We start from the raw sequence: 18,102 nt of genomic DNA, 5'->3' as shown, positions 1-18,102 counted from the left end.
CTTATCTCATTGCTGTTTCCAGTAAATTGTTCATATCTCAACCCATGGTCTTTGCCTTTTGTGCCTCCAGTTGGAGGGGGAGGAGGAGCAGAGGGTGGTTTTAGTGGAAGTACTAAATTGGAGAATATAATTTCTAAGCCATGAGAATAATTTAAAAAATAGTTATATCTCCATGTGTACAAGAACTATGAAACACATACTGCCACTGGAGATTTTTTACACAAAAACCACTGTTTCATATCCTAAATCCTGGACTAACTACATCTCACTGTCCATTTATCTTGTTTTCCAACCCAAAGCCTTCATTTTTACCAAGCTGTCATTTCAATCCTTGAAAATACCTGCAAAACTATTGCATTGTCCCACCTTAGATATCAGTGCAAAATCCACTTTGAGCCTTTTAATACAATGGCCACTTGGACTGACCGGTGTCCCCTTGTAGCCCCCTCTTGTCCCTCATCACTTTGCCATGTCACCTTTTCAGAGCCAGCAAACCTCCCTCTTCAGCTGGTAAAGCCTCTCAATGTCAGAAATCCCAAATCCTCAGCGCCTGTAGACACATCTAGTGACACAGGGCTCCCCAAAACTGAGGTTTTCACATCTCTGTGCTCAAGTTTACCACTTTGCTGTAAAAGGGCTAAGAAAATATTTTTCTACCTACCCCACAAGAACATGTGGTTTGTTTTATGACAGTCGTACCAGTAGCATTTGGAAAGCAATGACTCACTGAGTGGTAGTACAGCAAGCAGTTCAAATATTTGTTTATGCTGTATTATAGCTAAACCTTTGTATTTTTTTAATGTGGAATCTTCACTTCTGACTAAGCTTTGGGATGGATGTAAAAGTGTTGAACTGAAGTCCTGGCCTTGAGTTGAATCTGAATGAAGCCCATATGGTGAAGAAAAATACTGTGTGAACTGTAAAAAAACACCAAAAAAAGCCATAACTGAACAAGGCAGTAGAGTAGAGGAGAAAAAACTGCCAGTGAATATAAAAGGAAATAATATTAATCTTTTTCTAATGATTCCAGGTAAAATTTTCATGTAAATTAATAATTGCTTCTTGCATTTCTGGAGTTGCTTTAATGTTGAAGACTACCTTTAGTGATAGTCATATTTTTATTTTTTAAGTATTACTTACACATTTCAAAATCCATTTGGAAACATGAGTATTTTTAACAAATTCCAGGCAGTCCTACTGAGAGAACAGTGATCTGTTCATATAAACACAGATTTCCTTAGAAGTCTCTTCAAGTGGTACTCCTGTTCATATAAACTTGATTTAAAATAAAAAACTAAAAACTTCATGGTTTAAATCCCAGGGATTCCTACTTAGATTTTACTTGGATGTAAGTAAATAGGGAATAACTGCTGATTTGCAGTACTGCAAAGGAAGCATAGGCAGAATCAGAACCATAAATCCCAGGTTGTGCCAAACACTTTTTTGCTGATAAAAGCACACATTTCCCACACACACACTCTCAGATAGTAGAAAACTGGAGAATCCCACTGAATTTGACAGGAATCAGTTGTGCCAGCAAGTTTGTTGTGGGTGTGTTCAGAACTGACCACTTTTTAGCATAAAAAACACCAAGAATTTAGAATGTCCTGCTTCTTGCTTTCTTTCCAACTATTACCACTGAAATACAGTAACAAACTGATTTATTGCGCAAAAGAAAACAGAGAATAGATAAATGTGTCACTGTGCTTTAAATTAAACAGAACCCCCCACGTTCTTTGGATTTCCACCTTTATTGTATGTGATGATTAATGTCCGTAAGTCAAATGGATTTAAACCATTTATGGAGGAACAGATCGAAGGAAGTCTCCCCCATATTGCATAAAAGTTTTTGATTACATGGATGACACTCATGGATTGCAAAGGAAAAACTCCTGTTCTTCCTCCATATAAAGAATATTCTCAAGATTACCTTAACCTGCTGCTATAAAGGATCTTTATTTTTTCATGCACTTTTCTTGCAACTTTGAAAACTCTGTTGCTTTCCAAATGAAACCCTAAAACATTTTTAAGAAAATGAATGCATTTAGGAAGGAGCAGCTGTTTGCTGTGCAACCTATAAGCAATAAGGCTGAAATACGTTCTGTATCACCAGCATGTCCAATATGAAAGGGTTTGTATGATGTAATTGCCTACAATGACAGGGAATACACAGGCTGACCAAAAAGTCTCTTTCTGATCCCTGTGTCATGTGTCAAGTTTCCTGTTCTAGGGGACAGTATCAGTTTGTAAAAACACCCTCCCTCTAGTGTGAGATTCTTGTGTACATTATTATTCCTGTTTGCTGTAAACCCCACAATGATTATGACACCTCCCCCACAGGTATAGCTTATGCACATACACTTCAATATCATAAGAAAGTGATGTAGATTACATCCTTAAATTTATAGTGGGAGAGGGAAATGGCTTTAACAAACTGAGAGATTTGAGCACTCCTAAGTTCTGACCAGGAAAAATCTTTTGGAAACCAAGAGAGGACAGAGTTATGAAAATGGGTCCTGCTGGTAGAGTGAGCAGAGGAATGGATGGAACCAAGGAGGAACCAGGGGCCCAGTGTGGGACTGGAGATGCAGCACTAGGACAGGTTTGAAGAGAGTCAGAAAAGAACAACAGAGACCAGACCAGAATTTCATTTTCAGTGAGACTGAATTTCACAGAAAGGTGGGATTTCCCAGAAAACTGTCATAAGGTCACTGAAGATATGAGTGTTCATGGAAGCTGTGGTTGGTTCAGGCCTTCAGCCAGGGCTTCATTGGATCTCTGCTGCTAATGAAGGGAAACTCCCTCTGCCAGAAGGAACACAAATGTTGCTCAGGGAAGGTAACTAAACATTTATTTGTTCTGTTGTGGGTCTTCCCATATCTGTGTTGAAGGCCACGTACACCCAATGCAGTGGTTTCCATACCAGTGCTCTCCTTACCAGGCTGATAGGCTTTTCCCAGTGAAAATGCAGAAGTTCCTGGAATTCCCTTCTAAGTTTAAGATCTCTTCTTATTCTAATAAAATGGGAAAACAGAAAATAAAACCCCCATATGCTTAAAAAGAAAAAAAAAAGAAAAAGGAACTGAATAAAAAGCAGTGTCTTTTGAGATTAATGGGGTGTTCAATGGTTTTCCTGGGAAGATGTCTTTGATGTTTTGCCTAAGAGTAATTCTGATGAGGAGTGGCTTCCCTTTCATTTTTAAGACTATCTAGCCCTTTCATTTTGCCCTTCCAGGTAACATCACAAATTTAGTAGTGAGGGGGTTTCATAGCTGGACCTCCTCTGTGGGTCAGATTCTGAAGAGAGTCCCAACAGCCTGTTCTTGTCCCAATAACACTGTTATTTTTCTACCATGAATACTGGCTGCTTCAGAAGATATGTTGCCATATTTTTTGTACATCTGGAACAAATGCTCCAATTACCAGATTTTGTGAAACCAAATACAAATACTAGAAAAGCAGTAAGTTACAAAGACAAGAAGGCAAAAGATTTACTACTAATGAGATACAGTATTTCTCAAAGCAAAGGTAACAAAAAGGGGGAACTTAGGGCAATACTAAATTTTTAAAAGACAAACATGTTGAATCAGATGGCCTTTATCTCTCTCAGAAATCTTACTGCCTTTCCTTCCTTGGCACTTTCTTCAAATACCCTTCCAACACCCTCAGGCACAACATGGGACAAAGACCTCCAATGAAAAAAAAAAACCCACATAAACCAGTACAAGTCCTGTAATCATAGTAATGAAAGGCAGTTTTTCTAGTGTCTGTCATGCAGTTGCTGTGATGTGAGCTCTGAAGAGTTCACTAACAGAGACCATCTGAACACCGCTGATTACAGTTTAAATTGCTTACATGGATGTGCATGGCAAGAAGAGGAGATTACATGTATTTATTTTGGAAATTACAAAATAGATATGCAACCTTCCAAACCTTTCTAGAAGTATACTCATCTCCCAGAAGGTGTTTTCTGGAAGCACAAGGGTTTTTATTTATGCTCTTCAGAGCTGTGAAGTGAGATGAGTATGCAGTGCTTTTGACTGTATAGTTACAGCTGTAGAAATGATTCCATAGGAATTATCCTTTTCTAACTTAGCCTAGATTTAATTTTTTTGATGAGCAAACAATAACATTGCATGGTTAAATTATTTGGACCCAGAACTTTCTGTGAAGGAAGGGTGGTAGGGTTCTACTCTGCATATATAAGCAAAACACTCAGGTTTATGAAGCTCCAGATATTTTTACTTTAATTCACTAACATATTTTTTTATTTCACATGAAGTATAGAATGCAGATATATTTTAAAAGGCTTTTTTATGACTTTCATCCTAGTTTGTGCAGCTGTGTATAGAGCTAGGTTTAAGGCTACTTGGAAGTTAAAAAGTGTGTTGCAAATGCATTTGCACAGATGCCATGTTCTTATTCTATTTGTTCTCTTGAAAAGTATTTACATGGTAACATACCAGAACCTCAGTTCACCCAGAATTAGCCAGCAGGGGCAGGGAGAGAGAGAATCCAGGGAAGTGATGGTACATGACATTTCTAGCAATCTTTAACAGTGATACCTCTACAAAATTTGTTTGTACTTACTGCATTTTTATTAAAATCAACTCCTTAGTTTACCAAAGTTAATATAGTGAAATTGTGGATTTGACAACTGTAACTACCAGGGTCACTTTCAGGAATATGTTACTCAGCTCTGATTAAAGACACAACGGAGGGGGAAATGGAAAATCAGGCACTGAAGCCCTAGATATTTTCTGCATATTCTCAGAGACGTGAATTGCTTATTCTAGGGGAGGATTTAAAGTATTATTTCTATTAATCACTAGCTGTCACAGAATTATTTCTCATTAAGAAGACTGATATGATTTGTGCAACCTTAAGTAAATACAGAAAGATTATTATTCTGCATAGTACCTGTTAAAACAAATACACATCATTAAAAAAAAACAAAGTAGTGATGTTTGTTGTTACTGTGGACTGTGGATAGAAGGAAAATGAGACAGACAGTAGCAGGTGTGGCTAAAACCCTGATATTTATGCCTCCACTGAAGCACTTCCCAGTGGCACTCTAAAGGGGATAAATATTACTGAAGAACTTAAAACCCTGTGATAGAAAAGGACCATGTTGAGAGGTCAAGTATATTCAATGTTACCCTCAGATGCATTCAGTGAACAATGAGGCAGTAATGAGGACGGGAAAATATCTACTCAGACTTTTTATGCATCATTAGTCAAGCCAGTGGGTATTATGGCTGAACTAAAAAAATCAAGGAAAACAAACTAATTTTGAATTAAACCACTTTTTTTTTAACCTTATCTCCCCAACAAAACAATAAACTGAAAAGAGGGTTGACCAGAAACAAAACATTTTGTCATCAGTTTTTTAGTCTTTTTTTTAGTTAGTTAAATTTGAACATTGATAGTTTTGTTCTGAAAATGCTGTAATGAAATGGTTAGTCTTTCCCAAACATAATTGCTTTCTGAAGCTTTTTTCAGAAACTATTTATTAAATTTGACCCAATTTCATAAATACTTTTATTCTCCCTTCATGATGTGTTTAACTGGTTATCATATTCTCCATTGCCATTTTTTTATTTCCCAGGAACTCATATTTTCTCATTTCATCCTCCTAATTGAAATGCAGGATGCCTCGTCACCAAAATACTTGAGTGTGTTCCATATTAAAAAATACCCTGCACAAAACCTCTTCAAACCACAAAACATAGAGCAACAATGTGCAAATAAGAAATCTGTGTAATTAAAGATGTGTATGAGTGAAAAAAGGTGAGGGTGGGGAGGTGATTTTTGTGTGCAGTCCTGAAAAAGGTGAGGTGTTTGTCCATCCTTTCTGAGGTTCTTCCTTCAGTGAGCAAGTTGGGGAACAAAGCTGGTGCAATCCCTCAAAACAAAGTCAAGGAACTCCCAAGTAGCACCAGCTTGACACGAAGCTTGTTTTCCAAGTCCAAAGTCCTGAATTAAAAGGGAGGGCAATGCATGTGTTGTTTATCTGGCACAGACAGAAAAGCAGTAACCCAGACTCTCCAGTACTGATAGCTGTGGTCTACCGAGTTTAGCAGCAATTTAATTTTTTCCCCAGGACATACATGTATGTGTTTTGCTCCTTGGTACAGCAAGCTGCAGTAATTAAGGTAACAAATCCACAGGCAGCCCACACAGAGTTCCACAGTTCAATGTACAGTTTTTCTGCTAGTCCCTGATAGGAAGATGAAGGTATTTTAGAGCTAAGGATAATTTGGACAGCTGCTGTCTATAAAGTCAACAAGATCATAATAAGTCTACTATTAGTTTGACAATTGAAAGCCAGACATCCCACATAAGGACCAAAAAGAAAATAAAAACTGCCAGTTAATTTATTTTGTGAAGCCTTTTCCCTCTTTTCAGACAAATGATCTCAAACTTGTCCAGGCTGAGCTTCAGTTAATTGTTTTCCCTCTCTGAGCAATCCTGAAGGGGACTGTGCTAAATTCAGAGTAAAAGGATGCCTTGCTTTGCTTCAGAGATGGTTCTGTGTAGATATTTGATAAGCCAGAGCACAGGAAGGAGCTGCTTGGGATGCTGCAGTGGGAGCCCTGGACATGGAGGAAGGTGTCCACTATGACTCAGAGAGATATATTTTAGCACAGTTCCTATGTAAATGAACTGAGATAGAAGTATAATGTTTAGTTGCTAATTACATTTAGACTCCTTTGGGGAACCCACCAAGATTTCTATGAATGTACAGTTCCAGCCAGTGAACAGACAGAATTAATCCACTGGTTTGCTCTAACAAGGGACCTAAAATGAACAATTACTTACACTGCTGCAATTGCCCTTCTTCAAGGTTAAATTCTCCATACAGATTCCACTGTTGTTCTTCACATGGGATGATTTTTCTTTGAAGAGCAGTGAAAGCTGTTACATGATCTATCCACTTATTTATTCTTCTAAATTAACAATACTGCTTTGGGTTAATGATAATGATTTTTTTTTCATTAGTGGCATCTTTATCCTTCATAAACCACATATTAAAAACAAAATTTAAAAATTGAAGAATGGAAAAATAAAACCTGGGGGAGTCTTTGAAGGTTTCCTTATCATAACTGATCTTCCAGCATTGGCTTTTCATGGCAGACATATGTAACAAAAACTTTTTTCTAAAAATCCTCCCTACCTTCCCCATGTTACTATTATTCTAATACCCAATTCCTACTGCCATTACAACATTTTTCCTAATGACTTGAACTGGATTTCACTAGGTGTAGTTTAACCCCAGCTTGCTGCCACAGGTGTGTTTGGATTTTTTCCTCTGCATTCTCCCTCTACCTGAGGCTTGACCAGCATCCAGGTTCCACAGCATCATGATGCTTTTAATTCACATTCAGGGAGCAGTCCCAATACAGTCCATTAGCCCTTGGTATAGAAATGTTCCTTACAATGACATTCTCCAGCACAGGCTGGTAAATTTCATTCCTTCCATGTAAGAATCCTGCCTTAATACTCTTTGTTTCCATGTAAGAATCCTGCCTTAATACCCTTTGTTTGCTATTTTATTTTTTAATTGATGCATTCAAAAATTTTGTGTCTTTATGCAAATATTGCATTCCTAAAAATACAATTTTTTTTAAGTTGGAAGCAGCAAAGTGGATGTACACTACTGCAAATAAGATCTTTGCTGTGAAACACTTCAATTTGTTGTCATCAGTTCTCTGTTCAAAGTAGTTTCAAGACACAAAGACGACTGGGGAAGCTTATAGGGAAATAATACCTGTGTGGATTCAGGAGAATGATCAGTAAATAACAGCAGCAAAAAAAAGCTTTATTTGGCTCTTGGAAACACAAGGTAGCTGAGGAATGTAACAGTAATAGTCTCATTTTGTAACCAGATTTTCAAAGAAATTGTGCTTTGTTTAATGATCTCAGACTTGTTTCTTCACATTGGAGCTACTACAAATGGCCAGATCAGATTTGAGGATATGTTTATGTTTCTTTTAATGTTTTCAGAAGGGGCAGTGGCCTTGCTGTCAAAATACCACTGGGGTTCTGCATTTCACTCCTGTAGTGCCACATCTGTTCATGGGTATTCTTTATAATACAATTTTGGTTTTTCCTTTTAGGTAGAGAGGATTGTAGACAAAAGGAAGAACAAGAAGGGCAAATGGGAATATCTCATCAGGTGGAAAGGCTACGGGAGCAATGAAGACACCTGGGAACCTGAACATCATCTACTCCATTGTGAGGAATTTATTGATGAGTTCAACAGACTGCACGTTACCAGAGAAAAGCGACCCAGGCACGGGAAACAGGCCAGCGCGCCAAAATTATTGCGGGAAAGCCGAGGGTCGTCTGTTGAGAAAATTCCACATAGACCTTCTGAATCTGGGAAGTCTAAAGGATCGACACACAAAAGGAAGAGAATTAATCCATCTCATCAAAAACAGAAACGAGGATATGCAGCAAAGCCAGGATCTGCAAATGACAGGGCTGCTAAAACTGTGACTTACCGAACTACTCCCAGCGGTTTACAGATCATGCCACTGAAAAAGCCACATAATGGTCTGCAGAATGGAGATGGCAGCCATGAGAAAGACTCTAGACATTTTGGGAATGGCTCACAGCAGCAAAACCTGGATTTAAACGATCACGAAGGAGAACAAAACTTGCCCAGCGTGTTGGAAGTCAGTAACAATTCCCCTGTTGTGAATGGAATTGGTATGTGATTTAAACAACTCCTCTGTGCGGGAGGGGGGTGTTAATTGCAGCAACTGCAAGTAGGGCCCACTCGTGGAAAAATTGTTGTCACACAAGTGATATGGTGAGAAACACACAAACAAGTTCCACACTTTCCCTACATATTATACATTTTTTTTATCAGTTGGCTTCTCTCTTTCCTTTTCCCAGGGAGTGACATGAAGCAGTGTGGGCTCTGTCACGTGCCTTTGCAGTGTAAATCCCTATGGGAAGTGAGGACAGGGCATGGAGTAGGAATGACAACTGAGATATGTGCAGTGCTGCAACTCTGGGTTTGTATATCTCCACATAACAAATCACTGTTCAGTTAGGTGTGCTTAAGCCCAGTGGTCTAGAGAAACCAGAATTATTTTAGAATTAATACCACTCTTGCTAAAGTGTCCTGGTAAGTGTGGCTGAATAAGATTCAAGTTCTCAGTATTAATGCTTGTCATAGTCAGGAACACTCGGGTCCTTGTCTCTAACAGTGACTGGACACATCAAAAGTCTTAAGACAGACTTTAGAGGAAGGTACAGTCTTGAAGTGAACAAGAAGATACAGGGGAAATTTCTCTCTAATCCTCATAGTTACTGACTGGCTTAGTTCTCAAAGAATAAAGTTTATATTCTCTATAAAAACTGTTCATCTTAATGGAAATTAAGTAGCTTCTCATTATCTATATATGTCCAGTCTTTTTGGTTTGTTTTCAATCTTACCCAATTTACAGCCTCAATGGTCTTTTGTGACTGTAATTTCCAGGGGTTAACAATAGGATGCAGATTTAATTTGATCAGGTTTTGGGATTTGGGATTTTGTTTGGGGGAGTTGACTATCATTGAATAGTCTCTTGTCCCTCAGAAGGGATGAAGTGGAGGATGCCCTGTCAGTCAGTTGGCAGCCCCAGCCTTTTCAGCCTTCCTACCACCTGGAAGGCTTTACTGATTCCTCAGAGTTTTGAGTATCCTCTTGTGCCATTGGTCTGGGGGGTGGTTTTAATACCTTTTAAAAACAGCAGGAGCTGTTCCAAATTATTTCCTACTGCTTACTGATATGGTGATGATAGAACCTTTGGAGAATTATTCTTTCTGCTCTTACACACTGCATAAAGGTTTTCATTGAGTGATCCACAGTTGCTCTTGGGGTTTTTTTCCTTCCTTGTTACAGTTAATTTAGAACACAGCTTTATGTATGATCCGTTTCACTATGCATTTAATCTGTTTTACTGTTGTTGCCAGTTCACCTTTTTCTTTTGATTCAGTGAAGCTCTTCAAAATCTTTCCTAGTTTTCACTCTACTTATTTTGTATTGCCTTCAAATTTTCCTCTCATATTTCTCTTCCCAGTTCATTAATACATACATTAAATAAACTAATCCTTCTGCAGGTCCTTGGGACCTTGGGACCAGCCAACTTGACATGATGAAAAGTAACCATTTGTTCCAATTATTTATTTTTATTAGCTACTTTCTATAGCTCATGATAGTACTCATTTCCTTAACAGCTTCTGGTGAATTGCCCTGCCAAAAACTTTTCAGAAGTCAACATAAATTATATCACCCTGCTTTCCATTTTCCACCCTACTGGCAGCCTAGCAAATGCTCCTTGATTTGGGAAGGAGATCTGACCTTGCCCAGTCTTACTGGCTATATGTGATACCTACTGGGATCTTTCAAACCAGGCATCAAATATGCTATTAAAAACTCCCAAACCAGCAAAATGCATGGTCAGATTTAAATGCATAAGTACTCCTGATGATGTCAATGAAATTTGAAGTTAAAGCACTTAAAAGTGTATTTTGGTTTTCGTATTTTGGGGAGTTTGAGCTCATGTAAGAATGCTTAAAATGCTACCTGATTCTTTAAGAAAATTTGCATATCTAATCACAGATGTGTATAAAGTTTTGGTGGTTTTTTTTACTGTTTCTAATGAAGTTTTTCAAATCTTTTTTTTTTATGTTATTCTTGTGGAAGTTCCGATAAAAAATGTATCTTCGAAATTCATTAATTCCCATATTTTAAAATATTTTGTTTAATAAAGAACTGTAAGGCCAAATGAGCCTTTTCTTTGAACCCAGAACAGCTAAGGAATGGCCTCCAGCACCCTGATTGAATAATCCCTGTCAGAGAGCTCTCGTTCAGTGGAAAGCTGCTTTGCCTGAGTAGCCAGGTGTTCTCTCCTGGCCCAAGAGCTGATCTCTGCAGCTTCTTTCAAACAGTTCTTTATGACAGATTTTGCATTCTCCAAATCCATGACTTGTGTTATATATTTTGCTCCCCTTGCATTCTGTAGGCAAAAGTAAGAGGTCTTTAAATCTCTGCCTGGCTCCTTTCTGAAAAGCCCATACTCAGCAGCACTGCCAAGGTCAGAAATCCCTCGAGTCCTGCTGTGTGATACCTAGCACATGCAGCGTGGAGAAAACTACAAAGAGGAGGGATGAGACTGCCTGAGTAAGAGCAGACAGAAACTGGTGAAGAAGGGTCAAAATCAAATCACTAGTTTTTTTCTTAATATTGCCCTGCAAACTTGAGAGAGGCCACATTTCCTGATAGAGGGATCTGAAATGTCAAGTGGAAGAAACTTGCGCTACTCTTCACCAAGTCCAACAATTTCCTAAACTCCCTCAGTATTCACACTCACACAGAGGATGCCAGTGTGATTCTGCCCTGTGCCCCATTATTATCACAGAAACCCACTTGAATTGGGAGTGATGCCACAATAAAACCAGGCTGAAATTTTACAAATTACAAATGAAGAAAGTTTCAGAGAAAAATGCCCAATTTGTTGGATAACAGAAATTTTGTTCCAAACATTCTGGGCTTCAAAACTTTCTCCAAATCTGAGCCAAGGTCCTAAGGCTGTGTCCCTGGGGAGCAGGAGCAGTGTGGTAGTCTGCTTGGCAGGACTCCCACGTTTAGCTTGGAGGCAGCCAGCTATGCCAGAGGTTTCAGGCAGTCTGCCACTCACTCTGGAAGTTGAAAGCCTGGCGTGCTCCATCAGCCCTCGCAGGGCTCCCAGGCACTAGATGTGGAACAAAGAGGGAGCCTGGAGGACCTGGTTTGGCTCCCAGGAGCTGTGGCTCCTGGGCAGCCCTGTTCAGAATCCGAGGAAGCAGACATTTGTTTCAGCTTTGAGATTGCCTGTATGGAGCCCAAATGAATGTCAGATTCATTTCACAGCTAAGTGTAAGACTGCACAGAAAATATGTACAGAAATTTTAGGTTTGTCTTGAGATGAAGCCTAGATTTGGAAAAGTCAAATTTGACTACAATTTGAAAACCTGGCTGGGCCTACATACAACACAAAATGTTCAGTGCACCCCAGTGAAGTCCTGGGACCTTGTGGAAGTTGGGACAGATCTTTAATACCAAAAACTGTCTTCTGCCTTTTATATGTCCTGCCATAAGGAGAGCAGAATCATCTTAACTGACAGTTATTTCAGGGTTTGCAAATTGGAAAATACTGAAAAACTCTGTGAAGAACATCCATTGATGCTCCCAGGAGCTAACAATATTGGTCTTTCTGATTATATTTGTTGTCTTCTGTTACCACATTTCTGTTTCTCTCCAGATATTGTAATTGAGAGCGATTGTTTTGTCAAGTTTTTTGACAGCATCAAAAAACATCCTCTTTTAATTTTCTCTTTCCTTTTTCTACATCGCTCTTTTTCTGTACCATCTGCTGAAGAATTTCTGCCTGTCATGTATCACTAACCACTGTTTTTCTCCATTACGAAAATCTTTGTAGTCTCATGGTGCCCTTGATTTAAATACGCTCTGTGACTTAGTCACTGCTTCCTCTTGGTTTTTTAGCTTATTCTCTTTTATTTATTCTGAAAGAATACTGGCAGTAAAAGACCAGTAAACATGCTTGCTCTCTCAGTTTGGATAAAAACTCATTCCTTTTAGATATCTTACAGATGCTCCCTTAGCTGGAGAAGTCTGAAATTATTAGTAAATTATCAACAGAACACGGCTTTTAAGTATGTACAGTATTAACCATTACCCACAAGAAAGACAGAAAAGAGGCAGTTAAAGGCTATTGGGAAGACTGAGGAATGCAAAGCTGCTTTACCAGGGAGAGTGAGGGAGCATGGCTTATTTCACCTGGAAAAATGAAAGCCTCAGCTCCATCATCCTTTCCATTCAGCATAAATGCATACTGCTAATAAAAGCAGCAGTCCAGCTCTCCTTCCCGTGACACCCTGATTGTTATTCCCATCCCTCCCTCTGCACCAGTTTTAGTGCTTTTGAGGCTACAAGGTGAACTGCATTGTTTGAAAATTAACCTGTTTTGCAGGGTGAGTTTTCAGCCAGAGCAGATCACCAGGCCAATCCATGGTGTGGCTGCTCGTACCAGCACTGGGGTTGCTGTGGAGGGTGGTGGCACAGCCACTGCACCATTAAACTGGCTCTGATGGAACACTCAGAAAAGATGTATCTGTAAATGGCAGGAGCTTGAGGTGTCCTCTACAAGTGGGCAGAAGCACCCCTGGTGGAAGGAGATGTGGAGTTCCAAGTCCCCCAAAGCACTCAGGGTCAGTGCGATCTTGCTCACTTTCTTCTCCCACTTTGTCTGCCTCAGCTTTTTGGAATATAAATTTCCAGTGTGTTTTCTGCAATGCCTAGTAGAATGGAGCCCCAGTCTCAGACCCTTCAGCAGTGGTGGAGTACTGTAAAAGATGCAGGAATGGGCAGCTAAAATGAAGAGGCTTACAGGAATAAAAGAGGCTTCAGTTTAGGAGAGGGGTGGCTGAGGGGCAGCATGATCAAAGTTTACAAAATCATCAAGGTCTCAGATATACTAAATGCAGAACTGTTACTCTTGAAATCCCTCGACAGCAGAACTAGGGACCACTCACAGAAACTGGTGGAACATCAGATAAAAGCACAGATGAAAGAAATTTTTTCTCTGTGTAGTGGCTACCCAACTTCTCGGAGTCATACCACAGGAAGCTGTGGAGACAGACAGCATCAACAGCCTCAGAAGGGGATTAGAAAAATCCATGAAAAGGTCCACAAGTAAACACTGAAGGAAAACAGGAGGGATGAGCCTTTCCATATTTCTATACAACACTTAGGGATGATACTATGGGAAAGAACTGCAGAATGCAACCAAGCCTGCATTTTCTCCTTAAATAGCATCCTTTACTGCCATCTTTTATTGCTGTTCTTGGAGAAGGATTACTGCATGCAGCAGTGGTATGGGAACATCTTAGGTTCCCTTAAAAAAAATTGAATTTATATATTCAATTGGCTTAGTATTCCACAAGTTCTACTGCTGATTAAACACAAATTAATAATTAGATTAAATTCCCACTAAAGGAAAGAGTATTTTCTCCCAGTCTGTTTCCTTTTGTACTTAGACTAAGCATCAAATACTCACTTACTGTTAAGCCAGAAAACCATACTTAGATGTATCTAAAGCTTCCTTAGTTAATTTGAAGCATCCTTAATTTGTTTCATGTGCAGTATAAATTGGTTTGAGACTCTGAATGTCTCTTCTTGCCTGTCACAGTCATTTTTCACCATGACATACTCAGGTGCTGCTCCCCTTGTGTGCCCTGAGCAGGTGCTGACTATTGACCCTCATACAGGGACAATCCCAATGGCTCCAGTGGCTCCAGAGCAGGCTTCAGGAGTTCCACACAGCAGACATGCTAAATTGGCCTGGTTCCACATCACTGTTGTCTTTAGAGTGTGCTGATCATTTTCTCCAGTTTATCGGATTAAACAAGATTACAGGGACGCACTGGAGACACGGAAACCACAAGCTACTCACTATATATTGTTCTGTTAATGGTCTACTTTTGAAAATGGCACTTTCTCATTTATGTTTCTCTCATATTTAATTTAGATCTTTTCTCTGGTTAAATTTCTTTCATCTGGCATCCAGATAGTTAAAATAGTGTGATAAGATCTATAGTTTCTTACATCATATATTCATTTACAAACTGAATACATAAGGAAGAATAAAATGAACCAAAAAAATTATTGTGAAGCTTTTTGTTGAGCTGGATTATTTGTGTGAATTAATCTTCTACTCTTCTCTTGCCATCTGTATTTAAAATAGATGTAGCATAATCTTCCACAGTAGGTAGATAATCAGTACAGTTAGTCTGACACATCTTCCATTAAATGGGCATTTGTGCCTCTGATTTTGTAAGTTCTTTATACTTTTTTGGGAGTTTGAAGTCATCACAATTCAGTAGCTTATTGCTGGTTAAGCATTGAATAGATAAAAATGCAATATTTAATAGCCTGATTCAGTCAAAGAGTTAATTAGTTTCAGTACATTATTCCCAATGACATTGGTGTTCTATTAGTAATCTCACAAGATGATTTCTGTTAGTAAGAATACATGTCCAAAAAAAACCTTAGAAAAAAAAAGAAACGTGTCATAGGAAATTATTCATAGCATTTAAAGTTCAAGCATGGTAATAGTAAAGTTCAAACATGGTTATTTCTACACTTGTAGACACTTTTTGTCAAGAAAACAAATTTCCAGCTTCTGGTTTCAAATGATTGTTTTTTAAACTGATGATTTAATGGAATTTGGCCATGTTTGCATTGCACCAGGTAAATCCTCTATTCAATATAACCCAGGCAGTGCTTTAGATGGTATCTCTTAATTCAACAACAAAAAAGAGTTTCCTGATTGACTGAGCAGGCTCCTGGATGAAGGCAGATCCCCGAGTGTAGATGTGTGAGTACGCACACGCACGCACCACATGAGACCCAGCCACACACTGCTGAGCACTGGCTGTGTTTTCACATCCCATCTCCTAACTGCAGTGCACATACAGCATTTCACACACTGTGAACAATTCCACAGGCCACTGCCAACTCTGAGGTGTCAGACAGATCAGTTACCTACGTAAGCATCAGGCTGAAACATAGCTAATCCAAAATGAGGCTAAGTGATTTTGGTTTAGTCATCTCTCATGAGTTCACTGTTCAATTCTATTCTAGCAGAGCATTTTTAATTGGATGGTGGTCACTTAAACTATAAATTAAAATCTGTATTCTAATATTCATGTCGTCTGCCCTTTAAATATTCCTGGCTATTTGAAACCAGGAGTTGGAACAGGTCAGCTTTGGCAGGAGTAAAGAACAGAACAAACAAAGGTGTTTTCATTCAGCTCTCTCTTGGCCTTTCTTAAAAATGGTGCATTGTGGGCTGGTATCTATATAAACAAAAACCAGTGACTTTAATCTCTGTCCCTCAACAACCTGTCTCTGCTTTATTTTTAATGGCAATAGTGTGAAACATCTGCAATTAGAAAAAGATTATTGCATGCAAACCTTGTAAAGCTCCTTCGACACCCCCGCTCAGCACTGTTGCCAGTCATCCTCTATTGCCTGTTACAGAAACACTATAGACATCAGCAAAGGAATTGTTTGCAGCTCATACACAGTGTACGAATAAACTGTTTTTTAAGACTGACTTACTATTGCTCTTACTTGTTTTTAAGGAGGAATTGTATCTTTCTTCTCTTTTTTTTCCCTGCTCCTGGATACTCTCCAAAATGGCATCAGTTCCTTGTGTCTAGAGGTTGTCTGATCAGAGAACAAAAAGTTCTGCACGTTGGAGTACAGAATAAGAACAATGGCTTGAGGCCACATTTGACTAGCCAGGCACATTTTTTTATTTATTTTTCCTTATTTATTTTTGTTGAAGCTAATAGAAAGTATCACTCCGTTTCTTTGACGGTATAGAGGTAATTATGCTTTGATTTTTTTCCATCTGCAAGGTTCTTCTCTGGCCAATGGAAGCTTGAATCTACACAGCACTGTGAAAAGGAAACTTGATGGAGAGAAAGATTATGTCTTCGATAAGAGACTGAGATACAGCGTGCGACAAAATGAAAGTAACTGCCGCTTCAGGGACATTGTAGTCCGGAAAGAAGATGGTTTCACACATATTTTGCTGTCAAGTCAGACTTCAGAGAACAATGCACTGACCCCAGAGGTAAGTGTTTATCCCTAAAAGCCAAAGAAAGCCATCCTAATGTGTGGCTTATCTTGCAAATATTGCACTTGAATTTGATTTTATGTATTTTTTTTCCTAATTGATGAACTTAGAAAAGAAATCTGGAGTGCAAACTTACCTAACGTTTTCACACTTGGGCTTCCTATCCAAAAGAATGCAATGGAAATTAAATTTTCATTCACATGTCTTAAAAAAAAAATTAAAAAAAACAAAAGGAATGGTAGAATCAGTATTTCCAGCATGGAATTGTGTGAAGCAGCTTTTCACACATTGAAGTTACTGATATTTACTATCCTTAGGAGAAATCTGGTCTCTTTCCTTTTACTAATTTAAATAGTGCTCCAGTTGTATACAGAGAATTTCAGTCTATATCCTGAGACAACCATTCTAAATTCTATCTTGATCCCTAATTACTTTTTCTCTGAATCACTGTATGAGTCCTTATTTATGAAATCTTAACCAATTAGGGGCTCTATCCTCAGCTGAATTGCATAAAGTCATACAACATATCAAAGACAGAAATTAATTCCCTTGTTCCAAACACTGTACACACAGGGGCAGACTCAGACATGCAGCTTGTACTGCCCCAGTGCACACATGGATCACTGGAAGGGCTGAGGAGCTTTTCCTTCCATTCCCTGTGGCTGCAATGCCCTGTTCTGCCACTCCCCTGTCAGAAGAAAAGGGATGTCTGTAAGTGCTTGCATCAGGATGGATGTCCTGGAGAGATTGTACAAAGATTTTAGCTTTGAGGAATCATTCTATTCAATAAGAAAATTTATAACTTTGAAGTTAATTGCTTACAATGGGCAGGTATAATGAGTGCCCTTCTCAAATGCACATGTACACATGGGCAGTAATACACTGAGTGATACTAAATGGCTAAAACTGATGATACAAAACATTATCACTCCTAGTTTTTAAACTATCTAATATTTAGAAGGCCTATCTTGGTAATTGCCATCAAACACCAAACACTTGCTTTTAACACTAATTCGTTAAAATGCATTAGATTGCATCAGATCCATCATTCCATCTCTGTCTTAATTAGCACTGATTGACACTGCAGGTAATTTAAATGAAGGAGCTCAAGGGCCTGAAAAAATATGAAATCATGGACTTGCTGTGTTCATTCAGAACAGACATACCTTTACATTGCTGGCTGTGCTGTTCCGCATCAGCAGTGTTCAGATGCTCTGACCAGGGGATTAATTCAGGCTCTTTGGATCTGCCAAACCAATCCATTTCATCCCTTGGAAGTTTTCAATATGCCAGGAACCCACCTCTGTGGAAGAATAAATGATAAGCATGTAATAGTCCTCTCCCTGCATCACCGGCGTAGACTATTTCTAGAACCTTTATTGAAGCTCCCTTGAAAACC

The 18,102-nt window shown here is 38.8% G+C and overlaps 1 protein-coding gene across 2 annotated transcripts in view; it reads left to right on the top strand.

Moving 5' to 3' along the window:
* CDYL2 (chromodomain Y like 2) overlaps nt 1–18,102 on the top strand; it is a 38,624-nt gene that overhangs the window by 3,058 nt on the left and 17,464 nt on the right. Inside the window, exons 1-3 of one of the 2 annotated variants that reach the window (XM_015640069.2) lie at nt 2,744–2,838; nt 8,121–8,715; nt 16,483–16,700. In XM_015640069.2, the coding sequence (XP_015495555.1) occupies nt 2,788–2,838; nt 8,121–8,715; nt 16,483–16,700 (864 nt within the window). In that variant the 5' untranslated portion in view covers nt 2,744–2,787. Of the gene's footprint in view, nt 1–2,743; nt 2,839–8,120; nt 8,716–16,482; nt 16,701–18,102 lie in introns of those variants that run through there. The other variant, XM_033517169.1, reaches the window with a different exon arrangement.

Source organism: Parus major, chromosome 11 (genome assembly GCF_001522545.3).
Source record: "Parus major isolate Abel chromosome 11, Parus_major1.1, whole genome shotgun sequence".
In the NCBI taxonomy this organism is placed as follows: Eukaryota; Metazoa; Chordata; class Aves; order Passeriformes; family Paridae; genus Parus; species Parus major.
The sequence above is the reverse complement of the archived record's forward strand: the minus strand, read 5'-3'. Positions and strand labels throughout refer to the sequence as shown.